This window comes from Uranotaenia lowii, chromosome 2 (genome assembly GCF_029784155.1).
Source record: "Uranotaenia lowii strain MFRU-FL chromosome 2, ASM2978415v1, whole genome shotgun sequence".
NCBI classification, from domain to species: Eukaryota; Metazoa; Arthropoda; class Insecta; order Diptera; family Culicidae; genus Uranotaenia; species Uranotaenia lowii.
The window spans coordinates 46,467,212-46,485,958 of record NC_073692.1 but is presented as its reverse complement, the minus strand read 5'-3'; the positions used below and the strand labels follow the sequence as shown (position 1 = coordinate 46,485,958).

Genomic DNA, 18,747 nt, shown 5'->3' with positions numbered 1-18,747 from the left:
CCCATTTAATCCATATCTCTACAGGAGAGTTTATGTTTAGTCCCTCTTTTCTGCACCAGAATATTGCGTTGTTAAGTGCAAATTGCATTGTATTAAGTTTTCCCCAGATTATAATAACTGCAAAACAAATCTCTTCGAATCCCATAAATACAAGTTTGTTTAGGAGATAGTCCACGATCAATGACCTCAACAACGGTGATAGATTGAAGTGTGAGATGCGTTGTCGAAAGCCCCCTTCAATGCCTAGAAAAGAAACTAGTGCTAATTTCTTTGACAATGTTCCGAAATTTCTTATTCCGATTTTAGATGTGATATTCTAGATTAAGGCGGAACATTAAATCTACGATTTGAGATTAAGATTTCAGATTCTGATCAAATTACAGAATCATATTTAGATTTCTGAGACAAAAGAAGAGATTTACAGTTCAGATTAAAATAGAAGATTTCAGGTTTCCGATTTGATATCCAGATTGGAAATTAGGCTTTTCAATCTGAATATAAAGGGGTGGTTTGTAGAATTAGGTGAAAATCACAAGCTCCGACGGCATTTCGCTGAATCGACAACTCCGGTATTGCGTGTTTATAAACAAACACCACCCAGGCACTCAAATTCGAATGACTTTTAACGGCGCATTCCGACCGAATTCATTCGAACCCCCTGTGACGATATCTTGTAACGGATTCGTCATTCTGTTTTACTGAACGCTTGTTTGTGGTGGTGTTTATTTAGAGGTGTTGGAGCGTTTCACAAGAGCAGCTAAATGATGACTCCCCATCTTTTAACCTCAAGTAATGAAAATGAATAGAAAAATCCACCCGTATGTCCATCAAGATTTCTTCCCAGGAAAAGCAAAAAAAAACTTACCAATTTCAGCACTCCTAGCACCAAAATGGTGGTGAAAACAAAAGATCGCCACCGGAAGGTCATGATTGTAGCAATCCGGAACGGCGCACTTTGAATCGACGCCCTTTAGGAACCGAAAAATTGTTCCTCGTGTCACCTCCGCACGAGAAACGGGTTGTAGAAAAAAAAAAAATCAAACACACAAAACTTTTACACAATAAACTCCAGGCCAAAATTCACACAAAGGCTTTCGGTAACATTGAACAGCATACGAAACTTTTTCGCTCAACACACTCCTCGACGCCCAAATTACTCGCACTTACTGCAACAAACACTAATTTCTCAAAACCAATCTGCTGCAGCCATATCACAAAACAAAAATTTTCCTGGCCCGCGGATCGATCCGAGCAAATTCCGCTGCCCCCCCACTTGCTTTTGTTGGTTTATAATAAATTTCACTGCCCAGATGATGATGGCCGCTGCTACTGGTCGTGTGGAGAAGGTGGAAAACTCCACTTGGTACGCGTTTTTTGCTCCACCAGAAAGCCAGCTCGCGAATTTGCTTCCGAAAAAACCGACCGAACGACGTGAACTCTGAGAAGAAACTGATGAAAGGCAAAGCCAGCGATGAACCTAGCGTTACTGATTTTAAAGAGCGAAGCCCACTCTGACCCGGTCGCTCATTCCGTTAATTGCGGGCTCTCATCGAAGTGGATCTCACGATAATTCAAATCCGCGGTAATCAATGTACTAAAAAGTGAGGGGTTTCTCTAAGTGTTCTAAAAACATATTTTAAGTTTAGAAACCGAAAAAGGGGCATTTTGGGCATACGATTATCGATCATTTTTCGCTCAATAAAAAAAAAAAAATGTTTCTAATTTTTTTTTGTAATCTTGGTAATTTTTGCAAATTTTGTAATTATTGTCATTATTGTCATTTTTGTAGTTTTGTCATTTTTTTCAATTTATCAATTTTATCATTTTTGTAATTTTGGTAAGTTTTGAAATTTTCGTAATTTTTGTCAATTTTGTAATCTTTGTCATTTATGTGATTTCACTTCTGTCAATTTTGTCATATTTGTCTTTTGTCAACTTTATTATTTTTGTAAGCTTGTAACTTTCGTATTTTTTAAATTATTTTATTTATTTTTGTCATTTTTGTTGTTCATGTTATTTTTGTCATTTGTTCTTTTTGGTCATTTTAGCACATTTTAGTCATTTTTGTCATTTAAGTTATTTTTGTCATTTCTGTGCTTTTTTTCATTGCCGTCATTTTTGTCCTTTTTAGTTATTTTTGTCATATTTGTCATTTTTGTAATTTTTTTATTTTTGGAATTTTTCGAATTTTTGAAGTTTTTGTAATTTTTGTAATTTTTGTCATTTTTGTAATTTTTGTAATTTTTGTTATTTTTAACATTTTTGTAATGTTTGTCATTTTAATCTTTTTTGTCATTTTTATCTTATTTGTCTTTTTACGTCTTTTTTGTTTTTTTTATTGTCTTTTTTATCATTTTTATCATTTTTGTCATTTTTGTCATTTTTTTCATTTTTATAATTTTTTTCATTTTTGTCATTTTGGTCATTTTTGTAATTTTTGTTACATTTGTAATTTTTTAATTTTTGTAATTTAAATATTTTTTGTAATTTTTGTTATTTTTGTCATTTTTGTCATTTTTGTCATTTTTGTCATTTTTGTAAGTTCTGTCATTTTTGTCATTTTTGTCATTTTTGTAATTTTTCTAATTTTTAACATATTTGTCATTTTTGACATTTTTGGCTTTTTTGTAATTCTTTTCATTTTTGTCATTTTTGTTATTTTTGTCATTTTTGTCACATTTGTCATATTTGTCATTTTTGTAATTTTTGTCATTTTTGTAATTTTTGTTATTTTTGTTATTTTTGTTATTTTGTGATTTACTTTATTTTTGTCATTTTAATTATTTTTGTCTTTTTTTTTCATTTTTGTCATTTTTGTCTTTTTTTCATCTTTGTTATTTTGTCATTTTGGTCATTTTTGTCACTTTTGTGATTTTTGTCATTTTTGTTTTTTTTTTTTTGACATTTTTGTCATATTTTCTCATATTTTTCCATGCTTTTTCATTTTTGTCATTATTGTCATTTTGTCATTATTGTCATTTTTGTCATTATTGTCATTTTTATCATTTTTTTTTTCATTTTTGGTATTTTTATCATTTTTGTCATTTTTGTCAATTTTGTCATTTTTGTCATTTTGGTCATTTTGGTCATTTTGGTCATTTTGGTCATTTTGGTCATTTTGGTCATTTTGGTCATTTTGGTCATTTTGGTCATTTTTGTCATTTTTGTCATTTTTGTCATTTTTGTCATTTTTGTCATTTTTGTCATTTTTGTCATTTTTGTCATTTTTGTCATTTTTGTCATTTTTGTCATTTTTGTCATTTTTGTCATTTTTGTCATTTTTGTCATTTTTGTCATTTTTGTCATTTTTGTCATTTTTGTCATTTTTGTCATTTTTGTCATTTTTGTCATTTTTGTCATTTTTGTCATTTTTGTCATTTTTGTCATTTTTGTCATTTTTGTCATTTTTGTCATTTTTGTCATTTTTGTCATTTTTGTCATTTTTGTCATTTTTGTCATTTTTGTCATTTTTGTCATTTTTGTCATTTTTGTCATTTTTTCATTTTTGTAAGTTTTGTCAATTTTTGATTTTTGTCATTTTTATCATATTTGTCATTTTTGTAAATTTTGTAATTTTTGTTATTTTTGACATTTTTATCATTTTTGTCTTTTTTGTTATTTATTTTCATTTTTGTCATTTTGGTCATTTTTGTTATTTTTGTTATTTTTGTAAGTTTTGTCATTTTTGTCATTTTTATCATTTTTGTCATTTTTGTCTTTTTAGTTATTTTGGTCATTTGTATAATTTTTGTAATTTTTGTAATTTTTGTTAATTTTGTTATTTTTTTCGTTTACGTCTTTTTGTCATTTTTTTCATTTTTGTCATTTTGGTCATTTTTGTCAGTTTTTGTCATTTTTGTAATTTTTGTAATTTTTGTAATTTTTGTAATTTTTGTAATTTTTGTAATTTTTGTAATTTTTGTAATTTTTGTAATTTTTTTAATGTTTGTAATTTTTTTAATGTTTGTAATTTTTTTATATTTGTAATTTTTTAATTATTGTAATTTTAATAATTTTTGTAATTTTTATTATTTTTGTCATTTTTGTCATATTTTCTCATATTTTCGCATGCTTTTTCATTTTTATCATTTTTATCATTTTTGTAATTTTTGTCATTTTGGTTTTTTTTTGTTATTTTTGTAATTTTTGTAATTTTTGTCTTTTTATGATTTTTTAATTTTTGTTTTTCTTTTAATTTTTGTGTTTTTTTAGCTTTTTTGTCAGTTTTTTATATTTTGTAAAATGTTTGCCATTTTTGTTATTTTTTTATTAGAAAATTTTAAATGTCTGATTATTTGTCATTTTTGTATTATTTGTATTTTTATTATTTTTGTAGTTTTTTTTAGTAAATTTTTTTTATTGTTGTCGTTATATCAGTTTTGGTATTTTTTTTTTTTTAATTTATGCGGTTTTTGCATTTATGGTTTTTTTTTAAATTTTTTTGGATTTTGTTGTTATTTCCACTTATTTCTTCATTTGAAACGACTCATATATACTTTGAGGCTTTAAGTAGCCAAACTCGTTTTCTTTGTTTAAAATTTTGTGTTCAGGTTTAGGTCATCACTTTTTGAAGAGAACAGGAAATAGATAGATAAATATGAAAATACAAAGAATTTTATAGATAAAGATCAATAGCTTTAGAAATTTTTGTAATTTTTAAAAATTTTGTTTTTTTGTAATATTTGTTTATTTTTTTGTTATTTTTGTCTTTTTGAACACATCGTTTTAATTGTTTTTTTTTTATTTATAACGGATTTAAACTAAATTTAAACTCCACAGGAGGTAATCGTCATTTTTTTGTTCTTTTTTCGAATATTTTTTTGTGATGTTATTATGTTATTAATTTTGTATTTGTTTTGAATTTCTCCTGTCGTTTATTATATTGGCTGTTTTTGGTTACTTTTAACTGAGCGTGTGTTCTAAAATTCAAAGATCGTCCCGATCGTCCATCTTTTCAAATTCATTTCGTGAATCGTTGTGTAGCAGAGCAGATCGAGTGGATTTTGCGGTCACAACGATCACAATCAAATCGCGGGGAACTTTTATTTATATTTATGTGAGAAGTTGTCGATGAACTTACTGCTCAAAAACTAATCGAGGGTCTCGAATTACAAATATGGCGCTCGAAAAGGTAACGAAAAAGTTTTAAATTCTCAAATGCCAAATTTTTATACTTCAAAAGTAAAATCCTTCATTATTTTTATAAATTGTAATTTAATTTAATTAAGAAAACGTTTATTTAAAAGTCTACGAAGTACAACGTCAAAAATTACAATCCAAATTCCTGTATTGACAGATCCAGCTCCAGATCAAAAGGCATTGGACTGCCCGGATAAGCTCAGCTTGAACGCAAATGCAAAGTGATCCTTATCGAACAATCGATTTGTTTGTGGTAAGTAGACCTTCGATAAAATTTTCTCCACTCTCGATGAAATGAAACCTTGAAATACTTACCAACACTCATCGAACTCATATAACTTTATCCATCTAATTTTGGTTCAAAGTGCAGAAATTGTTTCTTTGGAACGTTATGTCTTAGATTTAAATTATTGTTGTCAAATTTCGTCAACTTTATAATCTCACAACTAGATAATATCTTTCAATATTTAATATTTTGCTTTTTCAACATTTTTCTTCCAGAAATTTAAGAATTAAAGTGAACGATCGATGTACTTTGACCAAACATCAACGAACTTATTAGTGCATCTTCAGGACAGAAGTCACACGAATGTCTCCAAAAATGCAATCATCAATTAACAAACGCTGGACTACTTCATTCCGGTTTTTTGGTCCGGAATCCCAAAAACTCTTTTGAGAATGTCCAATCGAGATTTGGGTCCGACCGAGTCGTAATTGCAAGAGCTGTGGCATCCATCTACCCGGACCATCGGAAAATGAGGTATTTACAGGAATTTTTTTTAAGTTCCCGATCAAACTCTCTATTTTATGTGATTGCTGTTAGGTTCGTTTAAAGATTTTAAAATTTTGGTATTCCAACATTTTTTTTTTTTCAGAAATTAAAGAATTGAAATTGGTCGATCGATGAGGAATTTCAACCAGACATCAACGAACTGCAGTGCAGCTTCTAACAGAAGTCACACGAATGTCTCCAAAAATGCGATCATCAATGTTAAACGCCGGATTACTCCATTCAAGTGGATAAATTTTCCAAGCAACTCCAAGGATCGCGATGCAGAGCAGATTTCTTTCCGGAATCCCATTGAGACTTGGGTCCGGAATTAAGATTTGGGTCCGACCGAGTCGTAATTGCACGAAATGTGGCATTCATCCATCCGGACTATCGGAAAATGAGGTATTTACCGCCATTTTTTATAGTTCCCGATACGAACTAAAATATTTGTACAGACCGGTTCGGATTCGAGAGAAACTCTCTCTTTTTTGTGATTAGGTTTTTTTAATGTTTAATTATTCACCGCGAAATTTTCAACACCTTAAAAAAAGTTGTCTAATATACTTTAAGCAATTGTATTACAAAAGTAAGACGAGAACGAATTTACACAAGCTTATTGATACACAAGATACTGTTCCTTAAGATTTCTGGTACTTAAAATTACAATAAGCCGAACATTGTATGATTTCTTACATAACTCTGTCACATTTGAAAATCTCTAAAATCAATAGTGTCCTTTTAAGAATATGAAATTCCGTGTAAATTGATATGTATACATTATGTTATGTTGCTTAAAACTAAAAGAGGAATCTGGGGTAAACATATCTTCTATAGTATAACTATCAGTTTGAACAAAGTTTTCGAAGAACTGGAGTCTTTTAAATACTCTGGCTGATTTATTAATTTTATATTGACCATTAAATTTTCAATTGATGTAATGTACTCGATTATCGAATCAGGATTGTCCATCCTGGGATTTTTAAGATCCATCACATCTTTTAAATAGCCGTCATTCAATTCAATTAATGGAACATTTTAATGATCCATCAGTAGAGGTTTAATCATTTTTAGGGCTTTATCTTTCAAATTCAAGTGTCTTTGGAGACGATTCAAATTCTCCAATTCGCTAAACTTCGCCTCCCTGGTTGTAGTTTCAAATATACTACTGAATCTCGGCCATATTTTGTATGACCCATCAAAATCAGGTAGTTCCATAAGCGAACTCCTTGTTACCATTTTATTTATTTGGAGCATCGATGTGTCTCCTCCCAAATTATTTCCAGCCATTGACGAGGAACTTTGATTGAGTTTTGATTTGAAATTTAACGTGGTATATCGAAATGTTTTAACTACTTCGTCAAGGACTTCCTTAGTAGTAGCTGATGATTTATCAGTCCAATGACCTTTTTTGAAAATCTAATCCGCCGATGTTTCTACCTGGGCCTTTTCCATCCAAGAGTTTATAGCTATACATCTTGGACAGAACCAGGGAACTTTCTTACTTGGGACTATTGTGACTTGTGCACAAGATTGGTGGAACCAATTCTTACACTCGTAAGAATAAATCATATTATTTTCTTGGTCAGCATCGTTACAAAATTGCTAGCTGCCTTTCAAATTACATGTAAGCTTATATGAATCCATTTTTTAATTCTTTTATGATGCTCCGGTGTCGATTATAAATTCTATGTTTCGGGTTTGTTTGTCTATTTGGAAACACGCTCTAGAGGCTACCACAGGTTATTCACGAAATATCTCCTGAAGTGTGCTCACCTCTTCTCTCGTTTGATTTAAAACGTTTATTTAAAAGTCTACGAAGTACAACGTCAAAAATTACAATCCAAATTCCTGTATTGACAGATCCAGCTCCAGATCAAAAGGCATTGGACTGCCCGGATAAGCTCAGCTTGAACGCAAATGCAAAGTGATCCTTATCGAACAATCGATTTGTTTGTGGTAAGTAGACCTTCGATAAAATTTTCTCCATTCTCGATGAAAGGAAACCGTAAAATACTTATCAACACTCATCGAACTCATATAGGTAACATTTATCCATCTAATTTTGGTTCAAAGTGCAGAAATTGTATCTTTGGAACGTTATGTCTTAGATTTAAATTATTGTTGTCAAATTTTGTCAACTTAATAATCTCACAACTGATAATATCTTTCAATATTTAATATTTTGCTTTTTCAATATTTTTCTTCCAGAAATTTAAGAATTAAAGTGAACGATCGATGTACTTTGACCAAACATCAACGAACTTATTAGTGCATCTTTAGGACAGAAGTCACACGAATGTCTCCAAAAATGCAATCATCAATTAACAAACGCTGGACTACTTCATTCCGGTTTTTTGGTCCGGAATCCCAAAAACTCTTTTGAGAATGTCCAATCGAGATTTGGGTCCGACCGAGTCGTAATTGCAAGAGCTGTGGCATCCATCTATCCGGAACATTGGAAAATGAGGTATTTACAGGCGTTTTTTTTGAGTTCCCAATCAAACTCTCTATTTTATGTGATTCGTTTAAATTTGTTAGCTTCGTTTAAAAATAATTTTATTAATCACCGCTAAATTTTCAAGACATGAACATTTTTTATTCAATATACGTTATGGCTAAGATTTAAAATTTAGTTGTCAAATTTTGGATAACTTAATGAACTCTAAACTGGTAATATATTTCAATCTTTAAAATTTTGCTATTCCTACATTTTTCTTTCAGAAATTAAAGAATTGAAATTGGTCGATCGATGAGGAATTTCAACCAGACATCAACGAACTGCAGTGCAGCTTCTAACAGAAGTCACACGAATGTCTCCAAAAATGCGATCATCAATGTTAAACGCCGGATTACTCCATTCAAGTGGATAAATTTTCCAAGTAACTCCAAGGATCGCGATGCAGAGCAGATTTCTTTCCGAAATCCTATTGAGACTTGGGTCCGGAATTAGGATTTGGGTTCGACCGAGTCGTAATTGCGCGAAATGTGGCATTCATCCATCCGGACTATCGGAAAATGAGGTATTTACCGCCATTTTTTATAGTTCCCGATACGAACTCAAGTATTTGTACAGACCGGTCCGGATTCGAGAGAAACTCTCTCTTTTTTTGCGATTAGGTTCGTTTAATGTTTTATTATTCACCGCACAATTTTCAACACCTTAAAAAAAGTTTTCTAATATACTTTAAGCAATTGTACAAAAGTAAGACCAGAACGAATATACACCAGCTTATTGATACACAAGATACTGTTCCTTAAGATTTCTGATACTTTATTATAAGACGAACATTGTATGATTTCTTACATCCGTACCCTAAGTTGCAATGGGTTAACGGCTGCGGTGTGTATGTTTGTGAAAATGATGGATCAACCCATCATTTTCCTGACAGTGTCGTTACACACAATCTTGTTAAACATGGTGTCATAATATGGCCTAAATTAGAAGAGGAGCTGGACATCTTTATTTAGTTTAAATTCAGCAGTAGGTTCAAAGATGTCTATTTTTTTTTCATGATCCATGTTGATAAGATGAATGGGAGTTGAAACACTTGCCCTCCTTCCGCAGAACAATCGCAACATTTGGTAGTGAAAGTATCACAATTTACCACAATAAAAGTTGATACTTTCAATAGGGCATAATTCGTTTGGTTAGGTAGTTAGATGGTTTAGTCTTGTAGAATTAAAAATAGAGAAAACGTGTGAAAAGTATTACGATATTAGGTAAAGGTTATGGTATTCGCCTCCCCAATGCTCTAGTAAGTGTGTATTTGCGGTTTATGAATTTCGTTGGCTTATTCTTAAATCAAGCATTTTACAAGAACTAGAGGCTCATTGGATGGGAATGCTGTTGTTGGAAAATGTTATATTTCATTTGGTAAGACGTTCTTTTGCTTTTTATTTAATTATTAATATTTAGCAAATCTTTACGTTTTTCGGTTTAGTTTGAAATTCATCTATGGAAGTATATATTAGAATGTACGGGTTTGAAGAATAACAATGAGTAGGTAGTCCTAATTACTGATTTCGGGCATTTTACAATAGGCATGCGGTATATTTTAATAGAACCCCTATGTAGATTTTTTGTAAATTATGATGGATTTTAACATTCAACTATGTGAGGTAGGTAGGGTACGGTAAGATGTGCTCTTATATCCATATTCTGGTAAATTTTCATGATTTTGTGATGTTGTGATAGGAATAAGGTAGCTTACTTCTACTATTAATTTGAGCTAGAATTTTTATTAGTTTGAAATAGGCTTGCTCCAAAAAGCAAAACAAACTCTCACATCCATATTTTGGTAAAATAGTATGATTAGCAATGAAATGGAAAAACTCTAAAAAGAAAAACAAAAATTTCAAAATTTAGAAAATGAAAGGCAAAAAATTAGGGAAAACAGCAAATAACACTTCAATTACTTCATGCAAGAACTAATTCCTTCCTTTATATTTCTCTTTCCTCTCCTTTTCTCTTTCTTTTATTTTCATATACCCCTGCGCATACGATTCGGAGTCATATGATGACTGGACCCCGAGACAACTATCACGAAACACATCACACATACCAGTGGAATTGGGGCGGAGACACGAAGCAGACGTTCAACAGACGACGACGAAGGAAGGAAAAACATATAAGATAAGTTAAAATGATTCCTTTAATAACACAAAAATTAAATGTAGTTAGATGCGTGGGGAGTATGCAGAGGCCAGTCTCGAACCCGCCCATGTCCTTCCTCCAACTGGTATCGGGAGGGGTTGGTTTATTATCTTGAACTGCATTTTATCCATATTCCATGGATATAATGAAGTGCTTGATGGTTTAACCAACGTCTCAAGATCGCTTACTATTCTACGCTGCCTTCTCTAAACTTTAAATTTTCTTCTCCAAACTATTCTAATTTTCATTTCCAGCGTCAGCTCCCCGAGCTATTTAAACGCCATAAAAAAAAAAAAAAGAAAAAAAAAACATTGTATGATTTCTTACATAACTCTGTCACATTTGAAAATCTCTAAACTCAATAGTGTCCTTTTAAGAATTAGGAATTCTGTGTAAATTGATATGTATATATTAGGTGTTGCTTAAAACTTTAAGAGGAATCTGGGGTTAACATATCTTCTATAGTATAACTATCAGTTTGAACAAAGTTTTCGAAGAACTGGGGTCTTATAAATACCCTGGCTGATTTATTAATTTTATATTGATAACTAAATTTTCAATTGATGTAATGAATTCGATTATCACGTTTAAAACACTCGGGTGGGCAGAGGAAAACGCGAGTAGATTTTTCTGTTTATTATTTCTCATTTTATCATTTCTAGTTCTAGTACATTATCCTACAATTCTCTGTTGCGTAATGGCCGCAGGAATGCAGAGCAGGTTGCCACTGCATGGCCATGTTTGTTGCAGCAGGCAGGATAATTGCTCTCCATGACTGTCACTGTTTTGGATCTCCATCCTCCAGTTTCCGTTAACCCACTTGATGCCATTTGATTTGCTATTTTCTCCAGCTCGCCTTTGAACTGAAGATTGTTTGAAGGTCCATTTTCTCTTCTTACTTAGACGTGATTCCATCATCAAGTTTTTCTTCGGCGATGCACACAAGCAATCCGTTGACTACCCGCATGGAGCAGTATCATACAATAACGATCCCCATTATCTTCTTCCCAAGACACCCAAAAGATTCCCTTTATCGTTTTTGGTTTATTAATGAACGATTATATTAATCGTTTTTTCATAAAATGGAATCGTTTAGACACGAATAACGATACAGGGAACGGGTTGTTAAGTAAATAAACGATTCATTTTTTTGCCTTTTTCTAATCGCTCTGGAGCGAGTTGTATCATACGTGGAATCTTTACGATATGATCGTCTCATATGAAAAATAACGATACAGCATATCGTGTAGTGTTGATAAAAAGACTAAAATTTATAATCAAAATTAGCTTTAAAATCGTTTTTTTTTTCAAAAAATAAGTTTAAGCCTAGTTCAAAATTAACATTTTATCAAATTCCGTGTGCCGCTGCTTCTGATTCTTCTACGGTGTCAGGGAGGTATAGACAAATTCGGAAAACTTATTGGTGCATGGTGCTGTATAGACACTTCTTCTGTATAGTGAAGAAGCAATGCTATCAGATGCGTGTTATTTTTTTTCAACCATTAACCGTATCTTTGGAAATCATTTTGTATATTCTTTAGCGAATACACAAGATTTCGGACACACGATTAGTAATGCCACGGACAGCAACGATTACCGTTATCAGATCAGTATAATAATGACGATACGTTGTACGGTTATTGATTATGCGGGTATGCATCTGTTTGAATCAGTGTCTACGCCAGAAATTTGCCTCGCACTGTGAATCATGATGTCGATTGCGTCGACAAGATTCAGGACGGCTTTTCCGGACGCCACACATTTTTTTCATTCGAAGTGTTTTTTTGAAAGTGACCTTCGAAGGCCACATGTTTCTTATAGAACCTTTCCTCTAACTTGGCCCAGGCGTCTTTTAAAGGAACACCCGCGTATTCAAATGCTTCGCAGGTGTTGTGGGCTGGTTCAAATCTATTTAAGCATTTCAGCAGGAATGCATATCTTTCTGCATCTTCTGTGAGGTTTGTAATTCTTCACTCTAATCTTTTTTTGAATGCCACCCACTCGGTTGGCGAGCCGCCAAACTTGGGTAGCTCTAATCGAGGGAGATGGTCTGGTGTGCTGTTTATAAGGATCGTTTGATTTAAGACGTTGCTTTGAGGCTGGCTTTTATTGCGATGTATAATGTAGCCAATGGGCCACGCCTCTCCGAAGGGCCGCTTAATGACTCTATTTTTGAAATTAATATCATTGCTTGATTGTATAGCCCATCAATTATTTCGAGCGTAGTTTCGAGGTTGTCAGAGTCAAGCATGATGCCTTCCTGGATCGCCGGATCATAGACTTTTTTAATGGCGGTCTCGAATACTCCTAGCTGGCGTAGTAGTTCTTGTGCTTCCGACATTTCACTCTTACTTCCTTCCTTCCTGTCTCGACGATTATCTCAAAGAACAGAAACACGATGGTCGGAAAGTTCCGTAACTTTCCGGCCATCACGTTGGGGTCACCAAAATGTAACTTCTTGTAACTATTTATACACTTTCGATACTTGGATGTGATATGTTCTTTCGGTAGATCCGAACTCGCTCGCTTCTAGTAACAGACTGACCGTTTCTATATTTCCGTATTTTCCTTTTCTGACAATTCACTGCCGCTGACATCAGCAGTAAATGTGCTGCCCGCGTCAGCACTAAATGTGCGCGGGTTTCTCATACTTGAGCGATGCCAAGCTTCCCACGCTTGGCATGCTCCTCCAGTTGGCCAATGAAAGATGATCGCAGCTATTATGAGGGTCACATTGAAGGCCTCGTCCATCGAATACGATGAAACATCGTGCATCGTTATCGAATTCTCCACGTTGGTGTCGCCTCCGAATGGCCACATACTTTGTCTGGATATCGAATAACTGTCCAATAAATCGAGTGATCGGTGATAACCTATTACTAGACTTGTGATAACTAGTGAATCAGTCGAAGGTTTGATCAAGCAAAATCGTGTTATTGCGTTCAAAACTGTACCTTACTGCTATTCGTAATCGTGGTCCGCGTTGCTACTTGCTGTGTCAGCATGAAGTTCATCGCTTGAAAAGGGTACAGTTCTTTTATGCTGTGCAAGCATAAACAACTGTGTCGTCTCGCGAACGATCGACTCCATGGTGTGTTGATATTTAAACATAGGCGTGACTAGGGGGGTTTGCATCCATCACACGTAGGACTTTGTTTAAGTTGTCCAGGTGTTGCTGCAGCGAGTTCCCAAAAATTATCTTATCATCTAGGTACAAAAGGCAACGAAGAAACGCTCATGATAGGTTTCTAGTAGGAAACATTCAAAGCCGATGGCTGCTGCCTGTTGTTCCCTAGAGAATCGTCAGAGCGTCAATGCGAAGTCAATGTAAACAAGATTCAAAGCGAGAGCGGATTCGCATCTAAGTCGATCTCTCAAGCTCACTACCTGGTGTATCAGAAGTGATTGAGACTCTTACTGATACAAGATCCAATTCGAAAATCCACTCACTCACTCACTCAAACTCAATCAATGCGGCCTTGCATCGGTTCATACTGCCTGCGTACTTTCTGGCAAAGCGGCAGAAACATATGTTCATACGTACTGCCTGCGTGTTTGAATGGCTTTTTTGGTCCTCCCCAACAACAGCAACAACAAAGCAAGATGTATCAGGCAGACAGCATTCGATGATCGATCAGTAAACGAGTGAGTGAGTGAGTGATTGAGCAAGAAAAGTTATTGACTGAAAGAACAAACTGAAAATCAGGTAGCTCCTCACTCAGTTGAGAATTCCAACTGGAGTAGGAACGTCTCTCTTTCAAATTTTATTTCTTTGATTCTCGGAGCAGCGCTGTCGAACACAATCTTTGCCCCGCTGGGAGGTAAACCAACCGACAATTTAGGTTTTGCTTTCGCTATTGAAAACGTTTCAGTGTCTCTCATGGGAGTTGAGTGATTTTCGGAACACTGATTATATCCCCTAGAACAGGGGTGAGCAACCTTTTGAAGCATCGGGCCGCTTATAATTTAAAATTCTTTCGGCGGGCCGCATGAAAACGAAATTTAGGTAATAGTAGGAGGCAGAGCTTTACGTAACTTTTTATAACGACAAATTTTTGACAACAAAATACTGAAAATGGATAAAAGAAACGAATTCGTGTACTTGCATAAACATTATTCTTAATTAAAGGTGATTAAATTGAATAGGTTCATCACTAAATCATGATCATTTTTCCATATCTGAAATGTTTTAATTAATTTGGAACACGGGAAACATCGTTTGCTTGCTTTTTATTTATCAAAAACTAAAAAATTGTGAAAGTCTTTCTGTGGTTCGTGGAAAAATTTGAACCAGTTTTTGAGAAAAACCCTTTTCATTCGAAGCAATGCGATCGAATTTTTCATCATCACTTCCCATTAAGAGTTCAATGGAGCTTAACCATAGAGATTTTTTCTGTGCCCATTTCCGAAAAGTTTTTTCACAATTTATTCAAAAATTTGACCATGAAGCCTCATTTTTTTCTTTAAACGGAGATTTTTTTTTTAATTTGAAGCTGCGTATGACATCATTGCATTGAGATGTTGTGAAAGGTTTCAAAATCATGAAAAGATTATAATTTCACGGATTTTAAACATATTTGTCAATGTTGCAGTTTACATGTTCGATTCTAGAAAATTTTAACAAATTTCATAAATTCTATTAGTTTAATTTCGATACCTCTGATCACAAGACACCAAAATTCACATTTTTCCGAGGTACCAGGAATCTCAGAACTGATTTTGACTTATTCAGGGGCGCTGAATCCAAAAATTCAACTAGTTTTTTTTTGTCAGCTTTAATTTTCGAGATGACTATTAAAAATAGGTAACAAAATAAGTTATTCAATTTAATAACTTTTTTCAAAAAACTGTAAAGTACAAATACTGATTGACTCAATGATCAAAAAGCGCTAGTTATTTTGAACTCTCAGGATAAAAGTAATGGAAATTTAAAAAAAAAATTAAGGAAAAATACTAAATTGAATCTTTCGCAGTCTACAACAAAATTGTCGAATGAATTAAAAACTTTGGTATCCAATATTCAATAACTTTCTTCAATGATGTCAGAAGCAGTTGTAATGCTATTTTTCGGAATTTCTATAAATTATAGAATTCAATTTTTTGAAAGCGTTGTTTCTCTGATACAAGAATATTTTGGTAATATTTTGATCCACGATTGAATGATGAGTAGTAAAAACAGATTGAAACCCAGCTTTTCATTTTATGTAGGTTTATTGGTTAATCTTATCAGTTATGAAAAGACAGACACAATCTTAGCCGAGTTAGGCTTACAGGTTGAATAAACATGATGGACAACTTATGATTAACATTTAATACTCTGTACCGGATGGGAATCGAACCCATGCCTCAGGTGGTCCATGCAATTACCACCAGTCACCACGCTAATTATTCGGCCACTGAGACGTGAAAGATCGATTTTACCCAAAACTTACCAATTTTAAAATTTCCACATGCCGTATCACCGAACTAGAAGTGATAGACAAAATCTCTGAAATGTTTTGAATTAAGGACGCCAAACTCTTAACAAAATCAGTTGAAATATAGGCATTAAAATGCTGTTCCGCTGTTAAATCGTTACCAACTTTTTGTTTGAATCACAGAATAACAGATATGGTTTTTGTCGAAAAATCAGAATTTCGCTGAGTTCTGTCTTTAAGAAATCTCTAATCGTTAGCCTAGTTTTATTATGAGACTTTCCTCATTCCTGTCATAAATCAAGAACAAAAATATTTCACTTCATCATACAATTTTAACTTTGCCTGAAACGAAAAATAAAGACTTAACTAACTCCTATATCTTTTACGTTTTTCCAATAAATAAACAGAACTCAATAAAAAGCTTTAATCGTACCAAAAAAGTCAACAAACTGGATGATTATGGGACAAATGCAACTGCAAACAAGCGAAGTTCATATCATTATACTGATGTATATTTTTTTTTGTTTAGTAGGAACTACTATTTTATGATAATTAACAAACTATCGTAGAAAAAACATGTGAAATAAGTTTAATTTGACATAAGCTTCGCGGGCCGCACAAACATGTCTCGAGGGCCGCGGGTTGCTCACCCCTGCCCTAGAATGTTATTCATTACCCTTTGGAACGTGGCTGGAGCGTTCTTTAGGCCAAAAGGCATACGAGTAAATTCGAAATTACCCTTGTCCGTACTGAAGGCTGTTTTTAGGCCTATCCTTAGCGTGTACCTCAATCTGGTGGAATCCAGATTTGAGATCTAAAGTTGTAAAATAGGTGCTTCGTGCCAATCGATCCAAGATTTCTTGATGAGAAGGATGTGGGATTTATTATCCACCGCTTTCTCATTGAGTTTTCGGTAACCAATGACTACTCGCCATTTCTTTTCACCGCTTGTATCGATCTTTTTTGGGACAATCCGAATGGGCGATGTCCAGGGTGCTATCAAATGTTGAACGATACCGTCTGCTAGCATATCATTCACCTGTCTTTCTACTTCAGCTTTATGGTTGTGTGGATACATAGTCAGAGTCAGATTGCTGATCCTGAAAATTTTCGAGATTTTCTTTCACCATTTTGGAATCGTGGTTAAACACTTTCCCTTGTCTTGACCTAATTGATGGGTCAACATCCATCGGTGTACCCTTTGATCTATCCGATCTTGTCCATAACCAAACGGTTTGTTTGGTTTGAAATTTTGCCTTTGCATTTGAAAGTTTCCTGAGTTTTGAGGTTGTTTGGTTTGTTGTTGGTTCGCGTAATTTTACTGATTAGTTTGTTTCTTTGTAATTTCGGTACACTGGAATCGACATAGGAGAGCGTATGCTGACTCCAGATCGTCTGATTGTGTCGTCTGGGCGTAACCAAAGAATGGCCGTTGGAGACCATTAATAAATGCAGCTAGCTCATTCTTGTTCAATGAACACGTTTATTGCCTCCCAATTTAAGACATAAATGGGGTTTTCTTTGGCTAGGGATTTTATTTTTACCATTAGTTTCTTCGCCCTTCTATAGTAATTATGGAGGGAATTTTTAATTTTTGTGTTCCAAATCTGCGTCTGGTATGCAGCTATTGTGTTTTGTCACCATAGCTAAATATTTAGAAGAATTTTAGCTGTTTCTTCAAAGGTCTGTGGATTGCCATTAGAGCACAGTGTGTCTCTGGCTTCCCCTATGACTTTATTGTACTGTTCATAAATCTCAATCGATTCTTGCGGTGGTATGTTTCTTTTTGATGATAAGCTGTTGAATTTAATTTCTTGATATTCAGTTGTTTAGCAATGGACCCAAATAAACTCGACATGAATTCCTTTCCTCGGTCTTATCCAATTCGTTTTGGAACTCCGTATTTCAGGATAACCTGTTCCACGAATGCTTTTGCAATTACTTCGGTCGATTTATGCGTAATTGGTTCGTCGTATTCTTCTCAGTACTGTTAACGGTTTCAAAGCATTTTGTTTCCAATTCGTCTCCAGCCGCTAGACGAAGTAAATGGATTTACCCTTGACGACGAAGCAATTTCCTCGGCTAGACTTGGTCCTGAGTCGTGTTGATGATCGGTCGGTTTGGCTTTCACCGCGTCGTGTGTTGACCGTAATGCATCAATAAGGTCCTCGTTTACACCAGGATTCCTCACTGTAGCTCTTAACGCGTTCAGTTCTACCGCGATTGACTGGAGCATAGGAGTGAGCTCCTGTTCAAAATTTGTATAGCAGCTACGGTGTTGTTCCCCTATTTCCAGTCTTAAACTATCAAGATCCGCTTGTATGTCTATTGGTGATTGACTGGCTGCTATTATCGTTGATACCGCCTGGCTGAAGTTAGCTTTCGACGAACGACTTTCTCGTTGCAGGACTGGACAATTTCATGTATTGCCGCCGTGTTGGACAGTTCCAATTTTTTTAAGCGATGGTAGCTCTTTTTTCAGACCGTTTATTTGATTTGAGAGCGTATCTATACCCTCATTTAAGGTCTCCAGCCTGGGAGCTATTTTGGAGTTTAAGTTGCTCCATTATTTCATTCTGTCGAGACATTAATCTCGACAGATCTATCTGGTCCTTTATTGAATGCTGACAGTCATAGCAGACTGGCAGCATAAACCGCCTTATAGAATCCTCGTAATTCCGCTGCACTCCGATGCAGGCGGCGTGGAATCTTCGATGACATGGACCAGTACACGTCCAAAGGTGAACGCCATCGATAACATCACA

General features: G+C 34.2%; 1 protein-coding gene and 1 long non-coding RNA gene across 2 annotated transcripts in view; one reads left to right on the top strand and one right to left on the bottom strand.

The window, feature by feature from the left end:
- LOC129743970 (uncharacterized) overlaps window positions 1-1,475 on the bottom strand; it is an 81,373-nt gene extending 79,898 nt beyond the window's left edge. The window contains exon 1 of the mRNA XM_055736236.1: window positions 866-1,475. Within this exon, the coding sequence (XP_055592211.1) occupies window positions 866-928 (63 nt within the window). The 5' untranslated portion in view covers window positions 929-1,475. The remainder of the gene's footprint in view (window positions 1-865) is intronic.
- A 3,517-nt stretch (window positions 1,476-4,992) lies between these two features.
- On the top strand, window positions 4,993-9,133 carry LOC129743972 (uncharacterized). The gene is made up of 7 exons (XR_008736767.1): window positions 4,993-5,131; window positions 5,297-5,392; window positions 5,641-5,899; window positions 6,015-6,313; window positions 7,772-7,867; window positions 8,120-8,378; window positions 8,633-9,133. It is a non-coding gene; the product is annotated as an uncharacterized LOC129743972 (long non-coding RNA).
- Window positions 9,134-18,747: the final 9,614 nt, after the last annotated feature.